Consider the following 15,190-nt stretch of genomic DNA (forward strand, 5'->3'; position numbering starts at 1 on the left):
TGGATTATCGTATGGGTTTCATCTGTGGGGTACATCACATGAAGGTGGTCATTCAAGAACTTGAACCCTCTCAATCAAACATGGGTGTAATCCTGGCACGATTAGTGTGAGGACATAAAGCAACTCTGGGGTGAAACGGGTAGGGTAGTGCCTAGTGGTGGTGGCTAAGTTTGTATACTAGTGGTGGCTAAGTTTGTATACTAGTACACTCGATATACATGGCACTTGATGCCAAGACTTGAAGTGTTCGTGCTTCTGGGACATGTGATGACTAATAGAAGCGACTCCTAGGGCAAGAAATTTTAACAGAAGACTAATGAAAACAAAACTTCTGAGGTTGAGGGTCCAAAAATCCAAAGAAGAAGACTTGCCAATATTGTAAAAAGCCGGCCTCTGCAATTGAAAATTGCTTCAAACTTCAAAATAAGGAAAAGAAGAAAAAAGGGTTCCAATCGTTCTTCCCCTACCACTTAGGCAAAAAAAGACCCTCATGAAGATTGTTAGATGCATGGTTAAAGGTCAGTAGCTTCTACACAAGTTTTGGATGGAAGTAGTTCTTTGTACTACCTATGTGCTAAATATAGGTGCGTCTTTGAATATTATCACTCCTTATGAGGCTTGGTTCAATAAAAAATCTAAGGTTGAACACGTGTGTATTTTTGGTTATTTGGCAAATGCACATATGCTAGCACAAAGCAGAACTAAGCTGGATGACAAGGCAATGAAATGCATTCAAAAGGGAGCTATTGGCAAACTCCTTTTGCCATATTTTGTTGTAGTGGTCATGTGCTTCAATAACCCCAACATACTTCAGCCAGTGGGTGTCTGAATTGTCTGGGAAGATATATCGCTCTAGTGGCCATATTTTGTTGTAGTGGTCATGTGCTTCAATAACCCCAACATACTTCAGCCAGTGGGTGTCTGAATTGTCTGGGAAGATATATCGCTCTAGCCCCGGGAATCCATCGGGCTTGCCAGTCCTGTGGGAGTGTGTGTCCCTTGATGGTTTCGCTCTAATGGCTTGTTCCAATTCTTGGGTGTGGCAACATTAGGCTGGTATGTTGAACTAAGCATGTATAGAGACGTTATCTCCTGCCCATTTGCCATAGCAAACCTTGTGCCAGTACATCTAGGAAGGATGTCATGGGTGTGGCAAGGATATGCATCCAATCCTCGAAGTCTTCTGGCTCTAGAAGAGGTGCACATTCCTCATCATCAAGTGTTTTGTGGCATGTTTTATAGAGATGGACTGTAGTAGATCTAGTTGTTGTTACTACTGCGAATGGTTTGCCACTCAGAGGGTGTACTTTCCACATGCATAAGTTGATCTTTACGGTTTGATCTTCTCTTCGAATGCATATGTGGTCCGTATCCCAGTCGTGGATCATCTTGGATTCTCTCATGAATGGTCATCCCCAAGGATGCAGTCATCGTAAGAAACAGGCTGACGTCCAAAGTTCATCACCACAAAGGTGTGGCGGTAAGTAGTTCCAACAAGGATCTTTATCTTCAAATCCTTCAATAGACCAATGGGTCTAGCTGTGGCTCCATCAGCGAGTTAGACTAACAATGTGGTGTCATCCATGGCAGGTGCTCCCCATTTTTCCCAGCATTGTCTTGTAATAATGCTTACTCATGCTTCCCCGTCCAAGATTGCTGTAACTTGGAGGCCATCGAAGGTTATCGACAAAGTTGCATTCAATTCATCCTCTTTCTTTACTTCTCCTCTATTACGAGGTTAGGATATTCAGCAAGAGTTTTTGAGAGCTGGGTGTAGCTTCAATTAGTTCTCGGGCTTAGGCGGCTGAGCATATTAGATCTTCCTCTTCTGACGAAGAAGTTAATGCATGTGTTGTCGTGCCATCTTTCGAACCACTTTTGATAACTACCCGGCTGTCTCCCTTGCCAATCTTTGTAGTTTTCTTCTTTGAGTGTCTAGTCGCTTGTGCTTACTCAAGGACATTCTTTGAGGATATAACCTTGGCTTGTCCCTGGTCTCGTGAGATGCCTTTGTTGCAGCATGAGTTGCAGCTTTCTATCGATTTTGTAGTCGGGTTACTGCGTTGAGAGGGACCATGTGAGCCATCTCTCACACCCATTGTTCCAAGTCTTAGCGTACATTCTTTATACATATGGTCAATCCCACACCCACTAACGCATAAGGTATCCATCTCATGTACTCCAAGTCTATCTCTAAAGTACTCATACTTCTCTTTACTAAGTAGTTTGGTAAAGATATCTATAACCTACTCTTTAGTATTCACATATGTTAAATCTATCTGACCATCCAACACTCTCTCCCTGATAAAATGATAGTGATATGTGCTTGGTCCTCACATGATAAACCGGATTACTAGCTAATTGAATACTGCTCATGTTATTATAGTGTATGACAATAGCTCCATCATGATGCTATCCCAAATCACCAAATAACTTTTTCAGCCATATCACCTCACATTCAGCCATATCACCTCACATGCAGCCATACTGATCCTCTATACTCTGCCTCTTTGCTAGATAAAGTGACTGTGGGTTTTTTCTTGCTACTCCAACTCACTGCAGCACTTCCCATTCTAAATGTATACCCACTTGTAGACCTCCTATCATAAGCACTACTTGCCTAATCTTCATATGTGTAGCCATACACCATCACATTCTTTCCATGCTCATAGAATAAACCATAATGGCCAATGGTCTTCACATATCTCATGATCCTCTTGGCAACATCCAAATGTGGCATACACCATCACATCCTTTCCATGCTCATGGGCAATGGTCTTTACATATCTCATGATCTTACATGCTTATAGAATAAACCACAATGGAAAATTCTCATAGAATAAACCATAATGGGTAGTGGTCTTGCCATATCTCATGATCCTCCTGACAACGTCCAAATGTGGCTTCCTAGTACTTTACATAAACTAACAAACTAGTCCCATTGTATAACATAAATCCAGTCTAGTAATGGTCAAGTAAATCAAGTTACTGACCATCTTCATGTACATAATAATATCATCCAACTCATCACCAAGATCAGCCCTTAGCTTTATGTTTTGCTCCAATGGTGTCGTACCTTCACATTGGCAATGTCATTCCCACAATCACTTGTGATTATCAAGTCATCAACATAAATGACAATCACCGTATCATTCTTTGTCTTCTTCACATATAGTGAGAATCTGAATTTCCCATATGAAATCGAATGCTTATGAGATACCTGCTAATCCTATCACTCCAAGCTTGTGGTTCTTGCTTCATCTCATATAATGCTTTCTTCAATCTGCCTACATGTGTGGAAAAATCTGGGTGTACATAGCCCTCTCGTTGTTCCATAAACAATTCTTCTTACAACTCTCCATTCAAGAATGCATTCTTAACATTCATTTGATGCAATTCTGAGCCTTTATATGCAACGAATGAAATCACAGATCTTATCGTAGCCATTTCAGCCACTGGGATAAATGTCTCATCATAATCAAGTCCATGTGTTTGTGCATAACCTTTAGCGACCAGCCTTGTATTATATCTTTCCACGTATCCATCTGACTTGCATTTGACTTTGTAAACCCTTTTACATCCAATCACATTCTTTCCTTTTGGTAACTCAACCAAATCCCATGTATCATCGTGTGCCAAAGCATCCATCTCTTCATCCATAACTTTGTCCCATGGGGATTCCATGCTTCTTTGCCAATAGCCTCATCAAAATAAGAAGGCTCCACATGCTTAACCATAGATGTCATATATGCATAATTCATAGCATGCCCACTATACGTGAATCTTTGAACTAGATATCTTACCCTTTGTGACCTCCTCAATTGCGGTGGGTCATTGTGTGAGCTCCCTAAGCTCTAGGATGTGGCGGTACATCCCAATCATTCCTTGCACGTGGAGTTCTTACCACTGGGATTCCTAACTCATCATCAAGATTCTCTAAACTAGATGAGTCATAAGCTGCATTTCCAATGCCAATGCCTTCAACTTTCTTCTTACCTTTCTCCAATGCCCTACTCTCAGTAGTGCTAACCTCGTGTCTCAATCTTCTTGACCATGGACTCATATTGTCACTACTAGATGTCTCATGTGGCCCACACATACTAGTGGACTCCTCTAAAGGTAAGTGTACATCCTCATTGGCATCAATGTCATCAATCATGACACTCTCACTTTGCTCATATTAACTAGACATCTCATTAAATATCACATCTCTACTAATGAGAGCCTTCTTTATCATTGGGTTATAACATTTGTATGCTTTCCTATCTTGTGCATACCCAATGAACACACATTTTTCAACTTTTTGATCCAACTTCCTCCTTTTTTCATCTAGCACATGCACATAAGCAATACATCCAAAGACTTTCAAATGTCCAATGTGGGGCCTAAAACTTGTCATCCTCATCTTAAGAGTACTCTCATGTATGGCAGTTGTAGGTTTCTTATTCAAGATGTACATTGTTGTAGCACATGCCTCTGCCCACTAATACAATGGCATACTCTTCTCATTCACAATTCTCTTGCCACTTCACTTATCACTCTATTTTTTCTCTCAACAATCCCATTTTGCTAAGAAGTATACTTGCATGTGAGCTATCGTCTAATACCATGTTCTCTTGAGAATCCAATGTATGTGAGGTACCATATGTCCTCAAACATTTAATCCAATGACCATATTGCTTTTCCATAAGTGCTTTGAACTCTTTAAACTTGCACAATGCTTAACTCTTCTCTTTCAAGAAGTAAATCCATGTCATCCTGGTAAAATCATCGACGATAGATGTAATATAGTACTTGCTCCCATTTATTGATTGGTGGGTTTGAGTAGGACCCCAAATATTACTATGCAGCACAATCTCAAGTGGTCTCCTACTCATTTGACTATCTCTAGGAAATGGAAACCTTGCTTGTTCCCAAATATCACTATGCACAATCTCAAGTGGTCTCCTACTCATTTGACTATCTTTGGGAAATGGCAACCTTCCTTGTTTCTCAAACTAACATGCATCACAAATGTGTGTGCTCCCATCATACTTGAATCTTGGTAGACCACCAACAATTCCCTTTGTCTACATAGATTTTAGCTTTTGTATGTTCACATGTCTAGTCCTTTTGTGCCAAATATCAATGTTTGGCACTATCCCATGACTGTGAGAAAACATGGCTAACTTCAATTCTGGTATGATTGCATCTAGCTTAAACAATCTCCCTTATTGTTAAACTTTGGCCAATTAGTTTACAGCCATGCTTGAAGTCATCCATACTTATTGAATCTCACCTGTAATCCTTATTCTACCATTTGTCCCCAACATATGCAAACCTCTTTGTAATAGATGGCACATATAACACCTAAGACATGGGTTTCACTCTGCCATCATGCATCCTCAATAGTACACTACCAACATGTGTAATAGGATGCTGCGTATTATCACCTAGTAGCAACATATCCCTGAGTTTGTGTAGGCATCATGTTATCAAACCACTCTCCACTATGACATGTCATGTGGTTTGATGTACCTAAATCCATATACCATGTTTCATTACACTATCTTTACGTGACATCATAGTGCCCATCATGCTTCATTAGTAAACAAATGATCTGTATGTCCCTCATTGCTAAATGATGCATATGTTACACTCTACCACGACAAAGATCATTGGGCTTTTTGTAGTAATCTCTAGGCAACAATAATGTGTTACGAATAATAAAATTGACTATTTATCTTGGGTGACCCAAGTGTGATTTAAGAATTAGTTATAAGAGTGAATCTGATTAATTCTTTAGAGGGTGACCCAAATGTGGTATAAGAATTAAGAGCGAATTCTTTAGAGGTTAACCCAAGTTGGTTGTGAGTGAATCCAACCAGCTGTGACACATGTGATGCGTGTAAGGAATGTGTGGTTTGATCGTGAGTGAATCCGATCAACTATGTGACATGTGCGATGCGCGTGAGGACATTGTGAGTGAATCCAATACGGAAGTGAATCTAATTTAGGATAAATTAGCTATTGGTTATTATGGGAATATATTTTAAGCCCTCTTAAAAATATTATTCTACCCTTTTAGATAATTCAAGGATGCTTGGAATATCTTTGCGCCATGCTAAATTATGTTAATATCATGGGTGATACCATTATAAATATTAATACGTTTGGTGGATATTAACATATGTTTGGGGTCTCCAATGTTTGTTTTGAGTTGGTTCGTATGTAGGGGTGATTCTCGGGTTACTTATGCCTAGCAAACATGTGTGTGATAATGGTTTGTATGCTTCTGGAATATTTATTTCACCAATTTATTGTTGGTTATTTTATAGATGAAGAGGATTCCAAGGATTGAAGAGAAGTCACACAAATTTATTACTTGGCACACCATTTTTATAAACAAGCTTTGTATATACATGTGCTAGCTTGTGCACATTTTCATTTATTTTGAAAAAGCCATAGTTTATCAAGCATAGACTTGATCTTTAATATTTTGTAAAGTGTGATATGCTTTAAACCCAAGCCTCAATTTATGGGCACTCTATTTTTGAAGATAAGAGAGTGTCGTGCAAGAAAAGCACCCTTTTTGTATTTTTGGAGGCTATGGCCTAAATTGGAATAAATTATCTCGTAAATACTCATGTGGGGAAAAATAGGCCATACACACATGAGGGGGAGATGATTGCACCCAATCTTGGAGAGTCGAGCCTTTGTGAGCTAAGTATTTTTATTTATTTTTGAATATATTGATCGTGATCATGTGGTGTTTGATGAATTCTTTGAATTTAAATCAATTCTTGTTGCAAATTTATATAAATTCTCTCTCCCTAGAAATTTAGATCCGTGTGAGTGGTATAAGAGCTAGACCTAGGGAGAAGGGGATAAGAATTGAGTGGTAAAAAGCTAAATTCAAATGTTTTTGAAGGATTACTTCTATTAACCAAAGGCTAAGAGGAGGGTGGTAAACCACTTTCAGAAAACCATGAAACCACTTTATATTTAAAAAGTGGTTTTCCTAGATTCTTAACCTCATCCTAATCCGTTTGTATGGATGAAATCTTTAATTGAGAGGAAATCTGGCTTAGCTTTTAGATTGTTAAACCACTGCTGGAGGGAGAAATCTATATTCAGTGAGTGTAACCAGCTCAGTAGTGGTCTACTAGTAGTTTTAGTTGAATAATGTAGACATCACCATGTAGACATCACAATATTAGTTTTTGTTGAATAATGTAGACACCCTCATTTGAAGTCGCCCTCCTCAGCGACCATGGCCTCTGCCTTGCCTTGGCATCCCCTGAAAACTAAGGGCCTTAAGTACGATAAAACGTGTAAGGTATCCCAATTCTCGCTTGCTCGTGGACAAGGAGTGAGAGCCGGCAATTTGTGCTAAAGTTGAAAGGTTTCCAGGTGCATTTCAGGTGGATGTTAGTAATCTTGGCTGGCCCTCTATGATAGATCCTGCCCATGTCGCGATCGCAGCGATGGCTGATGAGGCTCTACCGCGGCAGGCAGACGGTAACACAAGCTGTGAGTTTCTCCAAATGCCATCAAGTGAGAATAAAATCGGAGGGTTTTCCCTCTGAGCGGTCATGTTTCAGTGAAAATCAGGGTGCCCATTACACAATCAGGAGGTTTCTCTTCACGGCCAGAAGGGAGGCTGAAGAAGAGCTTGACTTGGGTGTTGGGCACCCTAATATTTTAAATGCTAGCATTGTCGAGAGTCTGTGCAGGGTCATGGGAACCCAGGTCTGGGGAGCTCACACTGAAGAGCTTCTGAAACCCTATGCAAAATACCTCTCACCCTTGCTTGTTGGTACGGTCGTACAACAGCAGCAAAGCCTGGCTATGGCCAGGCGTTTCTTTGAATGGGCTGGCCATGTGGTACACCATGATGCATATGCATTCCATGCCCTCCTTCTGAAACTTGGTGAGTCTAAACAGTTTGCAGATATGTGGGCATTGATAGAAGACATGAAAATCTGGGGTTGCCAAGTAAACTCCACAACTCTCTCAATCATCATCAAAGCTTATGGGGCCGCTGGTATGCCACACGAGTCCATGGAAGTCTTCAAAAGAACACAACAATTCAATGTCGCCCTTGATGCCCACATGTACACAACCCTCCTCAGTGTGCTTTTTAAGGCCAAAATGATCAACCAGGCTACATTCATCTACAAAAAAATGTCTGAGGATGCCCGCAATTTGGACAGCTCTGCATGGGCCACCCTTATCCGTGGTTTTGGAAAAAATTGCTGCACAAAGGAAGCAGAAGCATGCTGGGATCACATGCTCCAGAGTGGATGCCAGCCTAAAGTGGTACACTACAATGCTCTTATTGAAGGGTTCTGTGAATCCAAATCAATGAACAAAGCCTTATTTACACTGGCTGCGATGCAGGAGCAGGGTTTCAAGCCTAATGCTTACACATTCAATCCTATCCTTGGAGCTCTATGTAAGGCGGGTAGGTTTCCAGAGGCTCTAAACATTTTCTCTAGCATGAAGAAGATATGTGCTCCCAACCAGGCCACATGCAACATACTTCTTGAGGGGCTTTTTTTTAATGAAGATGTGTTGAAGGCATGTGAGGTTTTTGAAAGGATGGAGGAAGAAGGGTTGGTTGACACTAGGAGTTATGTTCTGTTGACAGCCGGCCTCAAGAAAGCTAAGCAGACAGACAAGCTGATGTCTATATGCAAACATTTGTATGTCAAACATGGTAGTGTCAATGGTGTGGTATGCAATTCTCTTCTTCAGTGTTTGTGCGAGGGTCCCAACATGGATGAAGCAATGGCTTTCTTCAATGGCTTGATGCATCCAGACGTTGTGTCATATGCAATGATGATAAACTGTTATTGTAAGTCAGGGAAGCTCGACGAGGCTATGACACTTCTTGCTGACATGGATAATAGAGGTTGTAAACCTAACGCCTTTTGCTACACCCCTCTCATGGGGGCAATTTTGAAAGCTGATAGAGTAACTGATGGGGTAATATTATTCCAAGAAATGCTGAGAAGGGGTATAGAGACTAACGATGTCACTTGTGGTTTCCTTTTGAGAAAACTAAGTGAGGTGGACAGGGTAGACGATGTTTTACAGGTTTGTAACCATGTAATTGACAATAGTATCTCTATCAACAATGCTGTTTTAACTTCGTTAATGAAATGTTTGAAAAATGCGGGCAGAGCTGAAGAGGTAGATACACTGCTGAGGGCGCTGGAGAGACAAGGGTGCATAAATGAACAGGCTTTGAAAGCTCTGAAAAGAAGACCACCATCTGTTGGTGCAGAAACATCAGTAGGGCTGTCTTAAATGGTCTTGCTTTGCTGCGAAAGGTGAAGTAGTTTTACTACCAATCTCAGGGCTGTTTTCATAATGCCAGAGATATGTGGGTGTGATGATAAAGGATCCTTGGCACACATTTGGGCTGAGGATATGTAGTTAACATGCATTCATAACATTGAAGGCAGGCAGTATATATTTACAAGTTTATGAATGATGATTTACATATGTCTTGTAGTGTTTTGTTAAGCCATTCCTTGAAGATTTTGACATTTGATATTTGCCAATCATTTCAACAAAGAAGCAGGGGCCTCTTACACTGGAGTATCTTTACTAATTCTTTCTATTTGCTACTTCCCTTAGTGCTAGGCTTCATTATGGCTGAGTCTGCCTTGCATCTCCGGAGGTTTGACAGAAACTCAGTACGAAGGGCTTTGTGTGAATATATGCTCTCATGTGTGTGTGTGTGTGTGTGTGTGTGTGGAGTGCGTGTGTGAGAGCATATCTTGATACATAGTTCTATACCCACTATTGGGCACTGATGACGTTAGTGGGGATGTTGTAGTATCTAGTCTATACTATGCATGATGGAGTTGATAGTTATATAGTCTTGTGGGTTGACTACCATGAGTATATAACATGCACGTTCCTAAAAGGTGAATTTAGGCATGTTCCTGGATTCATCTAGGTATATATATATCTTTATATATAATATGAATGAATGGTGGAGGCCTACAAGAAATACACATTTCATGTATGGTGTGCATAAGCTAGATAATTATCTGCAGGTCGGCAATGGTCTTACATAGTTGTTGCACAAAGGTAAATGTGAGACCTCTTCACCATCAATAGACCATTGATTACTCGGCAATCTGGCACATCATAAGATATTTTGTCTGTCCATTGCTTTGAAAGACCTAAAGTTAGGCAAAAAAGGGGGAAGGCTGTTTGGCTATGTGGCCAAACCTCAAGGGCTGACCTATTAATAAGCATGGAGCTCCGAATATGGAAACCGCCAAGAGATCATCCTGAAGCAGGTGTCTAACAGGGCATACACACAGGGAAGTTAACTCTGCTTTTTGGCATGGTTAACTTCGTTATTGACCATTCATGCAGAGGCAAACCAAATTTTGATCAACCTAGCCAAAGTTTTGCAAGTGTGTCCATAACAGCACAGTTGGTCGTGTCCTTGGTCTAGTTTACCTGTGCAGCAAGTTCATGAAGAGCCTGTGGACGTGTGGGAGGCATACATTTTAGAAAGGGATATGCAGGTGCAGGCTGACCGGAGGACTGAAAATTCCAACTATGCCTGTAGCACAGGAATAGTTCTCAAAAAGTATGGAGCTCAAATGGGGAATATTGGATAGTTGAATTGCGCTGTGTGAAGCCTTCTTGGTGCCCTTCTGTTATCCAAGATAGGATATGCAGGTGCAGGCTGACCGGAGGACTGAAAATTCCAACTATGCCTGTAGCACAGGAATAGTTCTCAAAAAGTATGGAGCTCATATGGGGAATATTGGTGCAGTTAACAGGGTATAGTTGAATTGCGCTGTGTAGCGGTATAGGGTCCAAGTGTGCTAAGTTAACTTGAGGGAAGGTGTGCTAGGCACTGGTCGCGGACTACTTCTTGGTGCCCTTCTGCAATCCAAGATAGCTGTCAATGCACAGTGATTCCTGCTACTTCTGTTTTGGTCACAAGTATCCACATTGATTTGATGAGGCTGTTCACATGCTTGGCTTGCTTGACGTGCGATACATGCATCTCCTGCGATTTCCAGGCAATCTTGCCCTTCCATCCTCTTTTGCCACTGCCCATGTATAAATGCCTTTAGAGCTTTTGTGACTAGGTCTAGCTAGTTTTTCTTGCTCACTACCGGGCTTGATTGGTGAGACCAGACCAAAGTAAGTGTGGTTGTGTTCAAGAGAAGGCTAAAATTATGCTTGGCACACCAGTTGAAAGCTCATGCGTGCACTAAGGAGAGAAAATCTTTGTTTTCCACATATGTTGGTACACTTTGAGCCAAGATGTGTTTCATCGCAAAACATTGGAGTTCCTACTGATAAGCCTCTATGGTCATCAAAGGACATAAAGCTGCATGCTCTTTTCCAGCCAGATGGTTGCACCCTGGCAATGTGCATTGGAAGTGTTGAGTAGGTAGCGCAAATATCCCCGCTGTTCCCAGAAGTCTTAACTGAGGTCTCCATACAATAAGGATCAACAACATGAATGTTAGTTATGCATTGGTATGGTTGAGGGGATTGTCAAAGCTTTTTCTTAGCTATCCACAAAAATAATAAACCATTGCACATGTAATTAGTCTCATGTGACCATTACTCAGTTCATGTAACCATTGCATGCGCCAATGCCCCAAAGGGAACAAAACCGGGACTACAATTTTGAAGAGAGCGCATGTTTACTCTCCACCCTCATTAATATTGCTATACATGGGTCAACAAACATTTTAAAGCGTGATCCTTGTGTGCACAAGCCATGCTGGTTTTTCTGATTCAATCCAATTTATTACACTTAATGCTTGCTATGTTTTGGACTTCGATCAGATTTACAATGATTTCTTGCATTAGCCATGCTCTTTTTTTCACAGGATGAATTAAATGTCTAGCTTTTGCAAGTACTTTATGATAGTGTTTTAATACAAGGTTAGGAATGATAGTCTTAGGTGTGCTTTTACACTCAAGTGCTCTCACGTAATACATCACTACCATGAAAAGGACTTGCAAGCCTAAACTTTACAATTGGAAAAAAAGAACTATGACAGGACCATAACTTTTGCACCCAAAAGTTATCCAATTGAAAGTCTAGGTTCTATGATCCTCCACACAAAGCGAAAGGGAAAGGGAGGCACCATATTTGTGCCTTTTTTTTTCCCCCCCCCAACATCCTCTTATGTGTTCCGCATTTAAGATTATTTTTCGTACGCTCTTGAGAGGACACAGCGACATTGGTGATAAAAACAACCCAAGACCCTGAGAGGCTTGTCCACCATCACAAGTAGAGGCACCAAAGGCAACCAAAAAATGTGGCTACGGGCAGGTAGCCCAGCGGTACAGTGCTAGCTAGAGTGGCGATCTCATACTTGACGTTAAGAATTCGTTTCTTAAACGCCAACCTTTTTTTAATTAATTTTGAGAAAATATTTCATGAAGATCCTTACCCTTCTTTAAGGTTTTGAAACCTTTTATACGTCCCCTAATGCTTTTTCTCGACTCTTAACACGTGAGATGACCGGGGTAAAGCACTCTATACACGTCTATACACGTGTTTATTGGCCTTCCGTACTCTTGGGAAATTGGAATCTTCTTATCTTATCTTCTTACTATATATAAAAGGAGAAGACATGTTAGATTTTTTATACTCTAGTGTTCTAGGTGCTCTAGGAAAGTGAGGGGTTTACTAGGGTTAGCTGGGTTAAAGGTCTAGTTGACTAGCATTTGAAATTTGAATTTTGAAATTCAAACATAAAGAGTCATGTCAGAGAAAGAAAGATGTTATAGAGAGAAAACATACATAAGGTCAACTTTAAATAAATGTCAGCTTTCTCTTGCCCTCTGCCGTCGTAAGTACACACGATTAAAATATTAGTAAGGGGCTAAGGGAGGGCAACTGTGCGTGCAGATTCTACCCTCAAGTTTCAACCCTCCAAGCTCTCTCCTTGTAGTGCATCAAGACACCTTCTCCCTCTCCCAACTGCTCCATCCTCTCCATCCAATACGTGCACCTCTCTCTCTCTCTCTCTCTCTCTCTCTCACACACACACACACACGCACATAATGTGTGTTTGTAGGGCAGCAAGAAGGGGAAGACTTTGCCTACTAAAAACTTTTGAAGGCAAAGTTCTGCTACTACTTCTTATCTTCTATCTATTTATAAATGGGCTTGCTTTTGGAGTTGCCACGTGTTCGATTTTTTAAGGCATTTGGCCATGCATGGGGCCCTCGACGTTAGCTCGACCTGCACACTGCAGCCCGCCGCACTTGCACAGGGGCCCTCGACTTGCAGCAGCAGCTCCAGCCTCCGCCGCCCTCGACCTGTATAGCAGCCAGCCGCCTCTGTCAATTGCATGTAAATCCTTCGGCTCACGTTCATGTTCAAATCTCTTCTCCGCTCCCCGGATTGTGGCCGCCTCCACGGGTTCTCACGTACTATGCTACGAAGAGAAGGTCAGAAATGCTCTCTCTCTCTCTCTCTCTCTCTCTCTCTCATGCGTTAATACATTTTGGGCTTGCCACCATTGGACCTTCCAGATTGCGCTCGCCCTATGTTCTCAAGGTTAGAAATGCTCTCTCTCTCTCTCTCTCTCTCTCTCTCTCATGCGCTTAAAATGATTTTTATTTTATTTTGCAGGTATTGTGGGATTGCCGTCGCCCTAAGTTCTCACAAGGTTAGAAATGCGCTCTCTCTCTCTCTCTCTCTCTCTCTCTCTCTCTCTCTCATGCGCTAATAGGCTTTTTTTTTGCAGATATGTTGGGATTGCCGCTGCCTCCACAGTCTCTCTCGCGCCTCTGTTCTGGGATTGCCGCCACCTCCACAGGCTCTCTCTTGGCTCTGCTGCAACGACGAAGGTTAGCAATGGGCGCGCTCTCTCTCTCTCTCTCTCTCTCTCTCTCAGCGCTTATGTTACCTCTCTATCTCAGGGTATTGGCAGTTGCTTAACCCTAGGCATTTGTGGGCCGATTGCATGCTCTCTCTCCAGATGGTTGCATGCACGCTAGTGATTTGTACAGTCATTTATGGGCCAGTTGCATGCTCTCTTTGTAGATGGTTGCATGCACGCTGGTGATTTGCATGCACGAGGTGGCCATGTGTTTCTGAGGGGTTGTGTTTGGGGTGTGTAAAATAATTTAGTTGCAAAGAATAAGAAGTGTGTGTGTGTGTGTGTGTGAGAGAGAGAGAGAGAGAGAGAGAGAGAGAGAGAGAGAGAGTGAAAGTTATATGTGTGTATGAGAGAGAGTTCTCTCATACACACACACATAACACATAATCATGTAATACACAAATAGTTACTCTTACGTTTTTATTGTGTATTTGGATTAGAAAAATAGAGAGATCATAAGTTTTTTTTTTGTTTCTCTGTGTGATTGTGTAAAAGGAAGCACAAGGACGATAGCATCAGAGTTGGTGATTTCGAATCCAATTCTCTGTTCAACTTGAGGTTGGTTTCTTTGTTGGCCTTTTTGTCTTTATCTATTTGTGTGTTTATTGTCAATATGTAATGCATAGATAAACTTTTTTTTTGGCTTATATGTATGGTTGGCTAGAGAGAGAGAGAGAGAGAGAGAGAGAGAGAGAGAGAGAGAGAGAGCACATTTAAACATTCTCTATTTTTCTTTCAATCTCATTGAGTGTGTTACCATGTCTAAATAGTTTATAATATTGGTGTGCTTGGCTACCTAAGCTAGAAACATTCATTTATTAGACTATTGCCTTTGAGATTGTAGAGAGAGTTCTAGAGAGAGTATAATGGGTCTTAGAGAATTTACAAACTATAGTAGCCTAGAGAATGGTTCTTTTAACTTGAGAAACGTTCTTAAAAAAGTTAAAAAAATTTATGATTTTGCCAATACCTAAAATATAGAGAGATAGTTATATGTATCTCTATGATAGTTTTCTAGGAGGAATCTACAAGGTAGGTTTTTAGGGTTGGGTATATGTTGGCAAAGATATAAAGAGATATTTGTAGAGCCTTAAGATATTAATTTTGAATTTCAGTAAATGGAGATTCAGAACGATAACAAGCACTCAAGAGATGTACTGGTTGTTGCAAAGGATTCTTCCAATGAAGAAGTAGCTTTGTTTACTCCATCGGAGTTGATGAATGTTCGAGCTGCAAAACACCTTGCTAGGTCAAGGTCTCCATCCGGACAACCAAACTCGAAACACCTACAAAATATTGCAAACATATGTGAG

The 15,190-nt window shown here is 41.0% G+C and overlaps 1 protein-coding gene across 3 annotated transcripts; it reads left to right on the forward strand.

Annotated features, from left to right (window-relative positions):
- The first annotated feature begins 7,171 nt into the window (after positions 1-7,171).
- LOC147636642 (pentatricopeptide repeat-containing protein At5g15010, mitochondrial-like) lies at positions 7,172-9,495 on the forward strand. 3 transcript variants are annotated; one of them, XM_086800098.1, is made up of 2 exons: positions 7,172-7,318; positions 7,393-9,495. In XM_086800098.1, exon 2 carries the CDS (start codon positions 7,450-7,452, stop codon positions 9,292-9,294), a length of 1,845 nt encoding a protein of 614 aa, XP_086656224.1. In that variant the 5' UTR covers positions 7,172-7,318; positions 7,393-7,449; the 3' UTR covers positions 9,295-9,495. The 3 variants fall into 3 exon arrangements, with proteins under 3 accessions (XP_086656224.1, XP_086656226.1, XP_086656225.1); XM_086800100.1 differs by having other exon boundaries at positions 7,221-9,081; positions 9,168-9,301; XM_086800099.1 differs by having other exon boundaries at positions 7,226-7,313.
- Positions 9,496-15,190: the final 5,695 nt, after the last annotated feature.

This window comes from Cibotium barometz, chromosome 7, assembly GCF_041138505.1.
Source record: "Cibotium barometz isolate CiBa-2024 chromosome 7, ASM4113850v1, whole genome shotgun sequence".
In the NCBI taxonomy this organism is placed as follows: Eukaryota; Viridiplantae; Streptophyta; class Polypodiopsida; order Cyatheales; family Cibotiaceae; genus Cibotium; species Cibotium barometz.